Genomic DNA, 15088 nt, shown 5'->3' with positions numbered 1-15088 from the left:
TTGCTCTTAAAAGAAACCTAAACTATACTTAAAAGAAACCTAAACTATACTGACAGAAGATGATAAGGCTAGTGGGATTGAATGCGACGGGAATAGCGTGTTCAGGAGTGACAGGAAGAATAAAAAAGGGGGAGGAGTGTTATTGATGATAGCTGATGAGTTGCAGCCAAGGAGTATAGAAGCTGAACTGCAGGATAGAGAAAAGAGCACATTTGAGGCTGTTTGGTGTGAGATAGAATCTAGCAGAACAAAATATACAATTGGGTGCTGCTATAGACCAGCTGATGGAATAGATGGTGGGGATAGTATGCATAGGCAAATAGAAGAAATGAGTGGAAGGAGGGTAATTATTATGGGTGATTTCAATTATGGTAACATTGATTGGAAAGAGGAGAGGGCACATGGGAGCAAGGAATTGGATTTTATGCGGTTATTAAGGGACAACTATCTGCGACAGCATGTAGTGGAAAATACCAGGGGGCAGAGAGTGCATGACCTAGTAATTGCAACTGAGAATGTGGCTGTAACGTACATGACCATGTTGCCACCGATTGGTGAGAGTGACCATAAGGTCATGACTTGGGAGATGGCTAAAGGAGTGGGATTTACAATTAAGACAGGGTACATGTGGAATTACTGGGCTGGTAAGTATGACAAGCTTAGGAGTGTGCTTGGCTCAGTGCTATGGCATGTAAAACCGCAAGGGCTGGATGTTGATAGTGCATGGGAGGTGGTTAAGAAGTGTTTGCAGGAGGTAATGGTTGACTGTATACCAAGAGTCTGAATAATAAATCAAGTAGGGGTTAAATGGATGAATAACACTATTAAGCTTGAGCTGCAAAAAAAGAAACAATTGTGGAGGGAATTTAAGGAGAAAGGTGACCAGAAGGCGCAGGAACAGTATAAAGCTCAGGCCAGGATGGTAACAAGGGTGGTAAGAAAAGCAAAAGCGGATTACAAAAGAAAATTGGCCATGCAGGCTAAAGAGAATCCCAAACAGTTTTTTCAATATGTTGCAAGTAAAAGGAAAAATGCTCATGGCAGAATGATTTTAAAAAATGCTGAGAGTAGGGAGGTAACCGAATCAGTCGATATAATGGAATTACTGAGCGAGCACTTTGCAAGAGTATATCATCCAGGTGGTGACATTGCAGGAATGGAAGAACCAACAGCTTATACTGGAATTGTGATGAATGAAGTAGAGGTAACTAGTCTATTACAGAACCTCAATGTCAATACATATGTGGGATTGGATGGTATACCAGCTCGTGTCGTATGTGAAGCGGCTAAAGAATTGTCAGTGCCCTTGACCATTTTGTTTAATTTGAGCCTCGGTTCTGGGTCAGTCCCAAGGGGTGGAAAGAGGGGAAAATAGTTCCGCTGCATAAAAGTGGTTCCAAGGCTGCTGTTGAAAATTACCGGCCAATCAGCATAACAGGAATCATTATCAAGGTCTTGGAGAAAATAGTCAAGAGGAAAATACAAGATTGGATAGATGAAAATGGGATACTGTATCGGGACAGCATGGTTTTGTGAAAGGTAGGTCATGCCTCAGTAACTTGCTCACGTATTATAACACAGTGACGGCTGAACTAGATAAGGGTAATGGGTTTACAGTGATTCTACTGGACCTTGCTAAGGCCTTTGACAGGATACCACATGGAATTCAAATCAGTAAATTGCAGCATATGGGGATGGATATAGGGTTGGTGAGATGGATAGGAGGGTGGTTGACGGAGAGATATCAGAGAGTGGTTTATTCAGGAGTAGAGTCCACAAGACGGCCTGTGACTAGAGGTGCGCCACAAGGATCTGTTCTTGGACCACTGCTGTTTAATTTGTTCGTTAATGATATAGGAAAGGATCTGAGAGGAACAGTTCATTTGTTTGCAGATGATGCAAAGTTGGGTAGGGCAATAGTGAATGCAGATGATGTCAAAATTTTGTAAGATGATTTGGATAGATTGGAGGTCTGGGCTAAGGAGAATGGATGTCAATTTAATGTGGCAAAATGTAAAGTTATGCATTTTGGGGTGAAAAGATTAGCAGCAGTTTACTACATTGGTGGAACTGTACTCCAGGAAATTGATGAGGCACGAGATTTAGGAGTGTTGGTGGATAAGGAGTTGAAGTTTAGGGGGGCACATTGCAAAAGTGGCCAAATCAGCTCATCAAATTACTTGGTTGCTGAAGAATACGTTGACAAGCAGAGACAAGCAGGTTATTGTTCCTCTGTAGGAACAATAACCTGATAAGACCTTGATAAGACCCCATCTCGACTACTGTGCCCAGATTTGGTCACCTAGGTTTCTTCTTGATGGGGAGGAGGTTGAGAGGATCCAAAGGCGAGTGACCAAGATGATAGCAGGTCTGTGGAATGAACCTTATGAGAACAGGTTGAGGATTTGTGGGTTGCAAAAATTGGTTGATAGGCAGAGGAGGGGAGATATGATTGAGACATTCAAATTACTAAAGGGTTTCTATAAAATTAATTCAGAAGAAATTTTTGAGAACAGGGCTGGTTGTGGGAGGACTAGGGGACATCCATGGAAACTGGGCAAAAGTGTGGTTAGTAAGGGTGTTAGAGATGGTTTCTTTACTTTTAGAGTGGTGAATGAGTGGAATGGGCTGCCAGAGTCTGTGGTGGATGCTGTGACAGTGAATGAGTTTAAGGCGAGGTATGATAGATACTGTATGAATGTTGAATAGTTGTGATGAATATGATTTGGGGCCTCCCTCGATGAGTCTAAGGACACCCTGGAGTTGCCCGTAATAATAATAAACAATAATAACATCAACCACATTCCATCGTAAATATCCAAATTACACACACTCTTGATTCCTTTTGCATTAAGGGTGGCAACTGTGCCTTTGTAAAATCTGACACTGCCTGCTTTTGACCCCCTCTGGCTCAAGGTTTCCTTGCCCAATTCAATAACAATTCATCTGCACTATTTAACACTCTAAATTCTGAAAATCACTCTGACTGGTTCACCTTACTACCCATGAATGAATCTTGACCTTTTAAATTCCAGATACCATTATAGTGAACTCATCTTCCCAGGTGACTTTATATTCTCAACTCCAACTGGGTCCCCTTTTAAAACACCACTAACCAAGTAGGATGTGATGCAGAAGTTGTACTTGTATGATGTATAAAAATTGTACACTTATCTACCCCAATCCCTGATAACCCTCTCCACTCAAACTTGTGTCGTTTGGCACTACAACAGTACCAAGAGAGATGACCTCTAAAATTTCTACTCTTCCTTTCCATGGGAAGCATATTGCTTCCATTCAAAATTTTCACCCAAACACCTGCTCTGAGTGAGTCACAGAAATTATCTCACAAGCATGAAGGAAGGCCTTCAATCTATTCAACATTTTCATTCATACAATCCCTGGTTTGACAGATGATGGTACCAAAGTAGTTGAATAAAAAAAATCAGCTAACTGCAGGAGGCTTGTAACAAGTACCCTAGTTATGATAGGTTTCACGGTATAAAAAGAACACAGATGGTTAAGCAAATAACTATTTATTAACTTAAAAGCTAATATTTCGCTGGTAATATATCCAGCATCTTCAGAGCACACAACACAAAGTTTGTTACAAAGGCAAGACAACCACAATCCGGTGTAACAGTGGGGACAGTATAAGTGATTGCAGCGTGCAACACAAGACTAAAGTCCTAATATGGCGCTATCTAGGTTAAAAAAAAAAAAAAAAAAAAATCAAAGTTTTGAAATGGTAGTCTAAATGATAAAAAATAAAAGTAATAAATATTAATTTGGTCTTAGGATGACTGTCTCCCAGATCTTTGGTAGATTTATACAACCATACTTGTTAAGGTTTGGGGTATGTTTCAAGGCTTCTGTTGATTCCAGGAACAACCTCTCTGACTTGTAGAAGCTTCTGTGCATTACTTTTGTTTCTTTCCAATTGATCCTGTGTGTAGGGGAATCCAAAGCATGGTCTGCCAGACCCGACTTACCATAGCGAAAGTGTCGGATATATTTTTTGTGTTCACTGAGGCGGATGTCCACATTTCTTCCTGTCTGTCCGTAGTAGGCTTGATGGCAAGAACAGGGCACTTCATAGACACCAGGATGTGATAAAGGAGTGCATTTGTCCTTAGGTGAACGGATGAGCGTTGCTAATTTTTTATAAGGTGCGTAATTGGTGTTTGTTAAGCACCCTAGATATCTTTTCAGATGTGCCTTTAATGTATGGGATGGTGATTGTTTTGTTGTAGTCTTCTGTGGTAGATAGAGGGGATTTATGGGTAGCATTTAGTATGTTATCTATTTTACGGGGATTATAACCATTGTTTAAGAAGGTTTGACGTAGGTGAGAAAGTTCAGCAGTGAGAGCAATGTGATTGGAACAGATTGCTCTAGCTCTATGGGTTAGTGTTTTTAAGATACCATATTGTTGAGAAGGGTGGTGATGTGATTGTTTGTGTAAATATCTCCCTGTATGTGTGGGTGTTCTGTAAACAGAAAATGATAAGGAACCTACTGGAAGACGTGTGATCAGTGTGTCCAAGAAAGGCAGGCAGTCACTGGCTTCTAGTTCCATTGTAAAGTGGATTTTAGGATGCTGGCTATTTAGATGCGCTAAAAATGTATTCAATGTGTCTGGGCCATGTGGCCAAATGGCAAACACATCGTTAACATAGCGTAGCCAGATGCTAGGTTTGAGAGTGGCTGTGTTGATAGCAAATTTTTCCAGATGTTCTATGTATAAGTTGGCTAAAGGGGGGGAAAGGGGTAAACCCATAGGTGTCCCATCTAACTGTTTGTATATTTTCCCTTTCCATGTAAAATAACCTGCCTGTACTGTGAATTTAAATAGCTGGTATATATCTGGGGGAAATTGTGAATTTAGTAAGTTAAGTGTTTCAATCAGTGGTACATTAGTGAATAATGAGGTGATATCAAAACTCACCATTAGGTCTGAACTATTTAAGGTGTGGTTTTCTAAAATACTTTTTAGGTGGGTAGAATTTTTAACAATTCCCCCCCCCCCTTAGCCAACTTCTACATAGAACATCTGGAAAAATTAGCTATCAACACAGCCACTCTCAAACCTAGCATCTGGCTACGCTATGTTAACGATGTGTTTGCCATTTGGCCACATGGCCCAGACACATTGAATACATTTTTAGCGCATCTAAATAGCCAGCATCCTAAAATCCACTTTACAATGGAACTAGAAGCCAATGACTGCCTGCCTTTCTTGGACACACTGATCACACGTCTTCCAGTAGGTTCCTTATCATTTTCTGTTTACAGAACACCCACACATACAGGGAGATATTTACACAAACAATCACATCACCACCCTTCTCAACAATATGGTATCTTAAAAACACTAACCCATAGAGCTAGAGCAATCTGTTCCAATCACATTGCTCTCACTGCTGAACTTTCTCACCTACGTCAAACCTTCTTAAACAATGGTTATAATCCCCGTAAAATAGATAACATACTAAATGCTACCCATAAATCCCCTCTATCTACCACAGAAGACTACAACAAAACGATCACCATCCCATACATTAAAGGCACATCTGAAAAGATATCTAGGGTGCTTAACAAACACCAATTACGCACCTTATAAAAAATTAGCAACGCTCATCCGTTCACCTAAGGACAAATGCACTCCTTTATCACATCCTGGTGTCTATGAAGTGCCCTGTTCTTGCCATCAAGCCTACTACGGACAGACAGGAAGAAATGTGGACATCCGCCTCAGTGAACACAAAAAATATATCCGACACTTTCGCTATGGTAAGTCGGGTCTGGCAGACCATGCTTTGGATTCCCCTACACACAGGATCAATTGGAAAGAAACAAAAGTAATGCACAGAAGCTTCTACAAGTCAGAGAGGTTGTTCCTGGAATCAACAGAAGCCTTGAAACATACCCCAAACCTTAACAAGTATGGTTGTATAAATCTACCAAAGATCTGGGAGACAGTCATCCTAAGACCAAATTAATATTTATTACTTTTATTTTTTATCATTTAGACTACCATTTCAAAATTTTGATTTTTTTTTTTTTTGTTTAACCTAGATAGCACCATATTAGGACTTTAGTCTTGTGTTGCACGCTGCAATCACTTATACTGTCCCCACTGTTACACAGGATTGTGGTTGTCTTGCCTTTGTAACAAACTTTGTGTTGTCTGCTCTGAAGATGCTGGATATATTACCAGCGAAATATTAGCTGTTAAGTTAATAAATAGTTATTTGCTTAACCATCTGTGTTCTTTTTATACCGTGAAACCTATCATAACATGTCTGACGAACACATAAGCCTATCCACGCGTACAAGTACCCTAGATTCATCTCAGGCCTATGCCGAAGCACAACTTTTGCTCACGTGAGCTTCAACCTCTCTCTCTCTCTCTCTCTCTCTCATCCAGATGGTATCATGTTACTGCACATAAAGATAAAGCTGATCTCCTGGCATCACTCTTTCCCTCAAAATCCTGCACAGATGACCAAGACAAATTGCCTCTTAACATAACAGAAACTGAACATCTCTCCAACTGTACTCAAACATAGTGCTCCAGAGCTAACACTCCTGTCCTTTGTCATCTCTACAATCTTCTATACTTTGCTGACTCTTATCTCAACGGATGGAAGCAAGCAGGTATCCAACCTATGGATACCTGCTTGCATTCATTACCATCACCTCAATCCTCTCCAAAATAATAGAAAAGTCATCAACAGTTAATTGGTCACCACCAGTATTGATTCTTCCAATCTAAATATACTTGGAACCTTAGAGGCAACCTTAGAGGTAATAGTTCTGTTTCACACTGTTCCATTTGTTCAGTACCTTTTGTATCTCTTCTTCTGAATATATCCAAATCACAACAGCCATTTCTCCCTTCTGTCAATAACCACATATAGGACACTATGCATCACAAACAGCAATGGAGAAAATACATTTTCTTATTGCAGTCCATTATTAAGGGCAAAGCACTCTGAATTACCAAATTTAGTCTTCACAGAGCTCTTAGACTTAATATACATATTCTTTATCATGACTATTTCTTCATTTTCTATGCTCATCTTTTCCTAACTTTCCCAGACTTTTTCTTGCTGAACTCAGATACTTTCTCCATAATCATGAAATGCTATAAATAGGATTTTTCCAAATTCCTAGGGTTTCTTTCCATCATTTCTCTTACATCAAAATCAAAATGAAAACAGGCTTTAGAAAAGGGTGATCAGCAGTTGATCACCCTTTCTAAAACCAAATTACCCATCTCATAGATTTCATTCAATTTTATCTCTTATTCTTGTTACTATTATCTTTTCATAAATCCTTGCATAGTGGAACAATAATGTTATTACTCTATAGTTACTACACTACCATCCTAAGCCTCTTTTATATGAGGCTTAGGAATTACGCATATTGAAAAATAATCCCCTTGGTGCAATCATAATATATCTTATTTCTATAAATCAGTCTAAAAATATCACATAATCATTTCAATCCTATGCTACCAGAAGTTCTGATCAGTTCAACTGGCTTATCATGTCTCAGGGGATTTTCCATTCTTCATCTTCCTTAATGCTTTTTCAAGCCAGACTTATTTCCTTGTTATTGCTCTCCCATCACGGTATTCATTATTTATTTCATTATGGCTTTCATCTCTATCATTATCTCTTTCAGCAGTCACAAGATTTCCATTTATTAAAACTGGTAACCTGCTTCTTCTCTTCTTCATTAGTTCACATAACATTTTTTTGTCCCAATTAATATCTTATTCTTCCAACTTATGTGCAAATTCATCCAACTTTGTATATTTTCCTCTTTAATTATTATTATTATTTTATTTTTTTATGCATGGCTCTTTCTCTAATCATAAACAATTCTATCATCTTTGATCCAGTCTCCATCAACTTCCAAAAAGCTTTATTTTTTAATTTGACTGCTTCTTCTTTAACTTTCTCTCTCATCCTACCAGTATGTTTCTTGCCCTTTTCTGCTTTCACTTATTCTTCCATACATCTCTTTGGCACACCATTAATTATATCTCAAAATTTTTCCCTATGCTTTGTCTACATTATCTGTAGTTAACTCGTGGGCATTGGATCTGATTTGAGACTCAAATTCTTGCTTTACTTCAGTGCATTTCAAAGTTCATAGCTTCAGATTTTTATCTTTTTCTTCTTGCTGCATTTATTTGCCACATGCATGCATGCACGCGCGCACACACACACACACACACAACCTTAAAGGTGGCTATAAGAAGCCTATGTTGTCTGTGACTATCTTACTCTATTCTTTATCAGGATAAAATAAACTATTAGTGATTTTTGCTCACCATCTCAATTACACCCTGAAATTCTGTGGCTTTGTCTTTTTTGAAACCAATTCTCTCCAATTTTGAGATCATTTCTGATGCAAAAATCTAATAACCTTTGCCCTTCCTCATTTCTTAGACCAAAACCAAATGGGCCCAAAAAATTTCCTAAGATGATTACACTTGTATTTTGAATAATACCTTCCAAATGTTCCTCAAATATGCCTTTTTCTCAAAATCTAAATGTGGTGCATATATCTGGATGAGTGCAATTTGTTTTCCATTGGATTCAAATCCAAGTCTCATTATCCTATCACTAATTCCATCATACTTCATGAGTTTGTCATTTACTTCTTTACTAATGATAAAACCTGGCACCAACTTTTGATTGGTTATCTGCTTTTTTCCAAAGCAAAACATAGTTTTCTCTTAAATTCTTCTTTCCTGTTTTTTTTTTTTTTTTTTAATTTTGTCTAGCTCAAATCCAAAACATCTAATTTCCTCCCATCATAACATCCACTAAGCGTAAATATGTTCACTATTCCTATTCTCATTTCATTTCCAGTCCAAGTCAATTTACCATTTATACCTGTCCAAGCTTTGATTCCTTTATTTCTTTTAGCTGAAATAAATCCACTGCCAAGTTGTTGGGCCTGTCGCAGCATCAGCCTACTAGGTAAACAAATACTTGGAAGAGAAGGCAGACTTCCACTAGGAGACAAAAAAAAAAGTAAATCAAGAATGATTCACCTCTAGTCCTCGAATACCGAACAGAATCAGAAGGAAGGAGCAAGAAGAAAAGAAAAGAGAGAAAGAAGAGTTTAAAGGGCTGACTTTAGTGAGTAGGGGAACAATGAATCTATAGTACCATGAAGTAAGGCATGGTCCAGCATCAGGTACTTTAGATTCATTGTTCCCCTACTCACTAAAGTCAGCCCTTGAGGTAGTTTTTATCTTACTTTCCCTTAAATATAATAAAATAATAAAAGATATTCTGAATCAAAGTCTGATTTCTAAAATTAGACTTCAATGGTGGGTGGGCGGGCATGTAGTTAGTGTATATTAATGTTTCTGATGTAACATTGATACCTTGATATGGAAGCTGAAAGTTTTAAAATGAAATCAAGTTTATTTTACTGGACTGGTTGGCTGAGTGGTTAAAATCCCACTGTGGATATGGATACTTGTGGCAGTCTTTAGTAGGAGATGAATATATGTGGGACCACTGTACCACACTGCTTACTGGAAGCCTGAAGTGGCTTGAAAACAAGTTCAACATTTTATCCCTAGAGCAGTTTCCAGATTACATAAAAAAATTACAATTAAAAAGGCCTACCCAGGGTACTAATATACCATAGGTTTACATTACAATCTTTTGTGAGTTCAGGTTTGTTTATTATTTCTCTAACAATATCCATATCCAAACATAAAAGAATCTCAATAGAATTTTAGAAGAATCTTGGTTATTTCTGCTAGCTTAGCATAACGGTGTGATCGTGGAGCTCTTGTAGGTTTTTTTGCTGAATTCTACAGAAATTTTTACTCAAGTGTAGTATGAACAGAAACAAGCAAATAAAGCAAAAAAAAAAAAAATCCTAGTGAGTTTTTTCAACATATGACAAGCAGAAAGAAGAATGATTATAGTAAGATGATGTTAATGGATGATAATGATAGATTAGTAACCAGTAACTATGTTCTCTGCTGCAGAGAACACAGTCAAGATATTCAGTGAGCAATTCATCAAAGTGTTTGATCCTCAGTGTGAAATCATGAGAAGCTGAAGTGTAGAGGAAATGGGAGAAGACTTACTGTAATAAATTTAGTTTAATCCTTTATCAAAGTGTGAGCAAACAAAGTTTGCGCCTGAACGTATCTTCAGGACTGGGGTAAGCTGGTGCAACACCAGGGCGACTCCTTGCAAAGGTGGAGCAAGCTACTGGCATGCCTATCTCAGTATCTCCCATAATGCAAAACACATCTCCTTGCGGATATGTCTAATGTTATGCATTAAGGGAAGGGCCACTACCCAGACTAGTTTCGACCTTTATTGAGGTCTCTTCAGTGGGAGCCATGCCCAAGTGGAGATACCAGCCAGAAGCATTAGCAAGGTCATCTCTACCTATAGGAGTTGCCAAATGGTGTGCCACCTTTTTAATAAATTACTCTGGATTTAGAGAAAGATGTTGAAAGTTTTTTTTTTTTGTTTTTTTTTTTCACTTGGTTAGAATATAATAAATTTAGTTTAATCCTTTATCCAAGTGTGAGCAAACAAAGTTTGCACCTGAACGTATCTTCAGGACTGGGGTAAGCTGGTGCAACACCAGGGCGACTCCTTGCAAAGGTGGAGCAAGATACTGGCATGCCTAAGAGTAATTTATTAAAAAGGTGGCACACCATTTGGCAACTCCTATAGGTAGAGATGACCTTGCTAATGCTTCTGGCTGGTATCTCCACTTGGGCCTGGCTCCCACTGAAGAGACCTCAATAAAGGTCGAAACTAGTCTGGGTAGTGGCCCTTCCCTTAATGCATAACATTAGACATATCCGCAAGGAGATGTGTTTTGCATTATGGGAGATACTGAGATAGGCATGCCAGTAGCTTGCTCCACCTTTGCAAGGAGTCACCCTGGTGTTGCACCAGCTTACCCCAGTCCTGAAGATACGTTCAGGCGCAAACTTTGTTTGCTTACACTTGGATAAAGGATTAAACAAAATTTATTATATTCTAACCAAGTGAAAAAAAAAAAAAAAAAACTTTCAACAGAAGACTTACTGGTGAGCAAGCAAGAGGTATATGAGGAGACAGGTAAGCTTGATATTAATAATGCAATAGGACTTGATGACCTATCACCACTTGTCTTAAGGAAATATTCTAGGGAGTTACAATCATCTTTGGCCTGTTTAATAACAGTCTTGCAACAGCACAACTCCCAAATATTTTGGGAGTTGAGCTGTTACAAGATATTTCTCTTCACAAAAATGTTGATAAGGCTACAAATTATAAGCCAATTTCTATATCTGAAGTTGTGGTCAAGATTGGTGAGGGCTAGGATACAGAAGTGGATTGATAACAGCAGTATTCTCTGTGATTGTCAGCATGAGTTTGTTAAAGGAAGGTCATGTTTTACAAATTTGCTTATGTACTATAACAAAGTGATGAATGTATTTGACAAGGGAGATGCATATACAGTGGTATACTTATATTTTGTAAAGGCCCTTGAGTGGATTACTGCAAAGGGTCTGTTTTGGGGATTGTTGTTTAACTTTATATTAATGATATTGGGATGGGTTTAATTGGAAATATGCAACTGTTTTGAAGGTGATCCCAGATTGGGAAGAACAATGAGGAGTCCAGTAGATGTTGCAGCTTTACAGGAGGACTTGAATATATTTTATGAGTGGGCAAGTGGAACTGTTAGTTCAATGTTGCTAAGTGTAAGGTTCTGAAATTTGGTAGATAACAATGGAATGAAAAGTATACACTTAGCGGGAAGGTTGAGGAAACAAAAGATCTGGAATAGTTGTGTACAAGGACCTTAAGTTCAGGAATCATATGGCACAAGTTATGAAGTCATCACATCAGATTATGGCAATGATGTGGAGGACTTTACTGTGCAGAAATAAAGAGGTTATGGCTCCATTTTAAGGTCTTGATTGCTCAGATTTGGTCAGCTGGATTTCATGGTGATAAAGATATATTAGAAAGAGTCCACAGAAGACCTACTTAAATGGCAACTGTTCTTTGGGATGTGGGGTACAAAGACACTGAGGGAATGAAGTTTGCAAAGCCTTGTGAATAGAAAGACCAGAGGGAATATGATCAAGTCATTTAATTTGGGAAAGGGATGTTAGCAGGTTATCATGTAAGAAATTTTTCACAGAATGGGAGTAGAACAAGGGGGGGCATCTCTGGAAGCTGTATAAGGAGGGTGTGAGCAGGAGAATAAGGAGCAGGCATGACAGGTTCTTTGCATGGTGAGTGGAATGCAGTGCCTGACAGTGTTGTGAATGAAGACACATTGAATAAGCTTAAAGCATGGTTTGATAAGCTTTGTTTGTTTGTAACAGTAGGCCTTCCATGATCAGTCTTTTGACTCCAAGGAGATCTGGTGTTAATAATAATAATTATGATAATATGACACTAGTAATCTTCTATTAATTCAGTGTTATGACTATGTATGAGAAAAACTGTAATGACAGGTTTAGGTGTTGGTTATTCATGTGTTGTAAATGTATATGCTGAGATTTGCAAGCAATGTGATGAGTAGACAGTTCAATATTTTTGAGTACACAGTTGAATATTCAAGATTTTGCATAACACTTTTGCATTTAAAATAAAATGCTGGACATGCACTCACACGCACACACACACACACACACACACACACATATATATATATATAGAGAGAGAGAGAGAGAGAGAGATCATATACAGTTAACTCTCACTATAGCAAGCTCATTGGAACTACAGAAATAGTTTATTATAGTGGATAGTTTGTTTCAGGGAATTTCTTTTAGCAAGAAATTCACTAAAGTTGGGACTTTTCAATAGTCTGTTATAGTGAGTGAATCAGTTTGTTATAACAGTGTTTGCTATAGTGAGAACCAACTGTACTATGCTATTTATTCGAGCATGAGGCTTTATCTTTAATAGGAAATTATAAAACTGCTTTAGATTGTAAGAAATCCCATCTACAAATATACAGGATTTCTTATAAGCATCAAATATGTTAAAAATTTATCTAAAGAATTGTCATTATTATTAGTCATCCATTAAGTATTAAGCCTCATTATAGGAGACAAACCATAATTGATAATCACTGCATTCTGTTATTGCTATTATATCATTTTAATGAATTAGTAATCAAGCCAACTTTAATGTAACATAATTAATAAATGCTAAAATTAAATTACAGCATTCTTTTGCTCTATTTTTTGTCTGGAAAGGTTATCCGCTCGATCTTGTTCCTCTCGCAGATTTCGTGCAACATTCAGCATCGCATCTTTGGTTGGATGTGACTCAACCTGAAAATTACAAATACATAAGCAATTTAATGATGAACAAGATAAATTGAAAATAAAACTACATTGATATTATTACTATTACATGACATAAGGCTCAGTTCTAGGACTTTTTTTTAATGATCTATATAAATGACCTATATAAGCATGATGAAAGGCTTACTGTAATTTTGCAAGGAATGAAAAAAAAATCCTATATTTCAATAAATGTTATTTATTGAAATATAGGATACTGAACGAACGAAGATGGGCTGGCAATTTGGCAATTTAGCCAATCAAATTGTATTCTTATCGGATTAAACCAATATAGAAAATGATGGTACAACATGACAAAATTTCATGCCGGCTGGGGAATCGTCCGGTTAAACAAGGCCCCCGTTGTTTTCGCCAGCGAACTAGGGTGAACAGCGAAAAGTCAGCTACTGGAACAAATCTGAAAGCACACCCCAACTCAACATCAGCAGAGTTAAAGATCGATACTATCAACATAAGAAGCCCGAAAGGCAAAGAAATGGAGCTAGCTGAGGAATTTGATAAGTACCAGATCGACATAATAGGAGTGACTGAAACAAAAAAGACAAAAACTGGTGACATCTTTCTGAACAATAAATACAAAATGTTATATTCAGGAAATAACAATCAAGGAAAAGAAGGAGTAGCCATAGTATTCAACACAAAATACGAGGCTAATCTCATTGAATGGCAGGCAGTCTCAAGTAGAGTGATGTGGGCAAATATCAGAATGGGGAAACTGGACAATGAGACTTATTTGTGCCTATGGTCCCACAGAAGGTTTTCTACTAAGGTAGAAGTGGAGGAATTTTTTGATGCTTTAGAAAAAGCAACTAACACAATGAAAAAGGGAAAGTTGGTCCTTGTTGGGGATCTAAATAGCAGAATAGGAAATGATTGTCAGACATACAAAAATATTTTGGGAAAATTTGGAGAAAAGAGCAAAGCCAATAATAATGGCAAATACCTGTGGGATTTTTCCTCAGGACATGGACTAGTTATTACTAACACCATGTTCCAACATAAAATGTGCACAAATTCACATGGAGAGAAGAGGCAAGAAATAAGAAAAGTCTCATTGACTATGTTATTGTTGATAGTGATGTTTTCTCCCTGGTGCAGAACACCAGGGTGTACAGAGGATTTGAAATTGGAAGTGATCACTATTTAGTATTGAGCAGGATAAAATTGAATTTCATATTGAAAAGAATAACATGTAAGAAAGTTTTAAAGCAAATAAAAGTTGAGCAGCTCTCAGATTTGAACTGTAGACTAAAATACACAAAGATTATTGAAGAAAAAATGAAAGAGTTTGAGAACAGGAACCAAACCTTGGAGATTCAGTGGCAAGCCTTGAAGAAAATCCTGATTGATTCAGCCAGAGAGGCATGTGGTGAGGTTGTCTGCAAGGATAGAAAAATCAGAACCCCATGGTGGACACAGCAAGTTAAAGAGGCAGTGAAGGAAAAGAAGAAAGCATATCAAAAGTTCCTGTCAAATAAGTCAGCTTGTGCTCTTCGAGAATACAGAGACAAATGTAAGAAAGCTAAAGACTGTGTAAAACTAGCTAAACAAAAGTCATGGGAGGATTTTGGCAAGAACATAGAAAATAAATATCAAGAAGGTGGTAAGATATTCTGGAGGTTGTTGAAGAAGCTTAGAAATGGAGGAAAGAGTGCTGTAAAAGGAGTTAGAGATGATAAAGGTGACATGAAAATAGGAGAAAAA

The 15088-nt window shown here is 37.7% G+C and overlaps 1 protein-coding gene across 2 annotated transcripts in view; it reads right to left on the bottom strand.

Annotated features, from left to right (window-relative positions):
- The window catches only part of LOC150095072 (intraflagellar transport protein 81 homolog), a 397333-nt gene that overhangs the window by 221383 nt on the left and 160862 nt on the right, over window positions 1-15088 (bottom strand). For both annotated transcript variants that reach the window (XM_090411322.1, XM_090411321.1), the window contains exon 6: window positions 13241-13351. In XM_090411322.1, coding sequence (XP_090267448.1) covers window positions 13241-13351 — 111 coding nt within the window. The remainder of the gene's footprint in view (window positions 1-13240; window positions 13352-15088) is intronic.

The sequence above is a fragment of the Typopeltis vanoorti genome, chromosome 21 (assembly GCF_054136105.1).
Source record: "Typopeltis vanoorti isolate ZY-2024b chromosome 21, IOZ_Tvanoo_1.0, whole genome shotgun sequence".
Classification (NCBI taxonomy): Eukaryota; Metazoa; Arthropoda; class Arachnida; order Uropygi; family Thelyphonidae; genus Typopeltis; species Typopeltis vanoorti.
The sequence above is the reverse complement of the archived record's forward strand: the minus strand, read 5'-3'. Positions and strand labels throughout refer to the sequence as shown.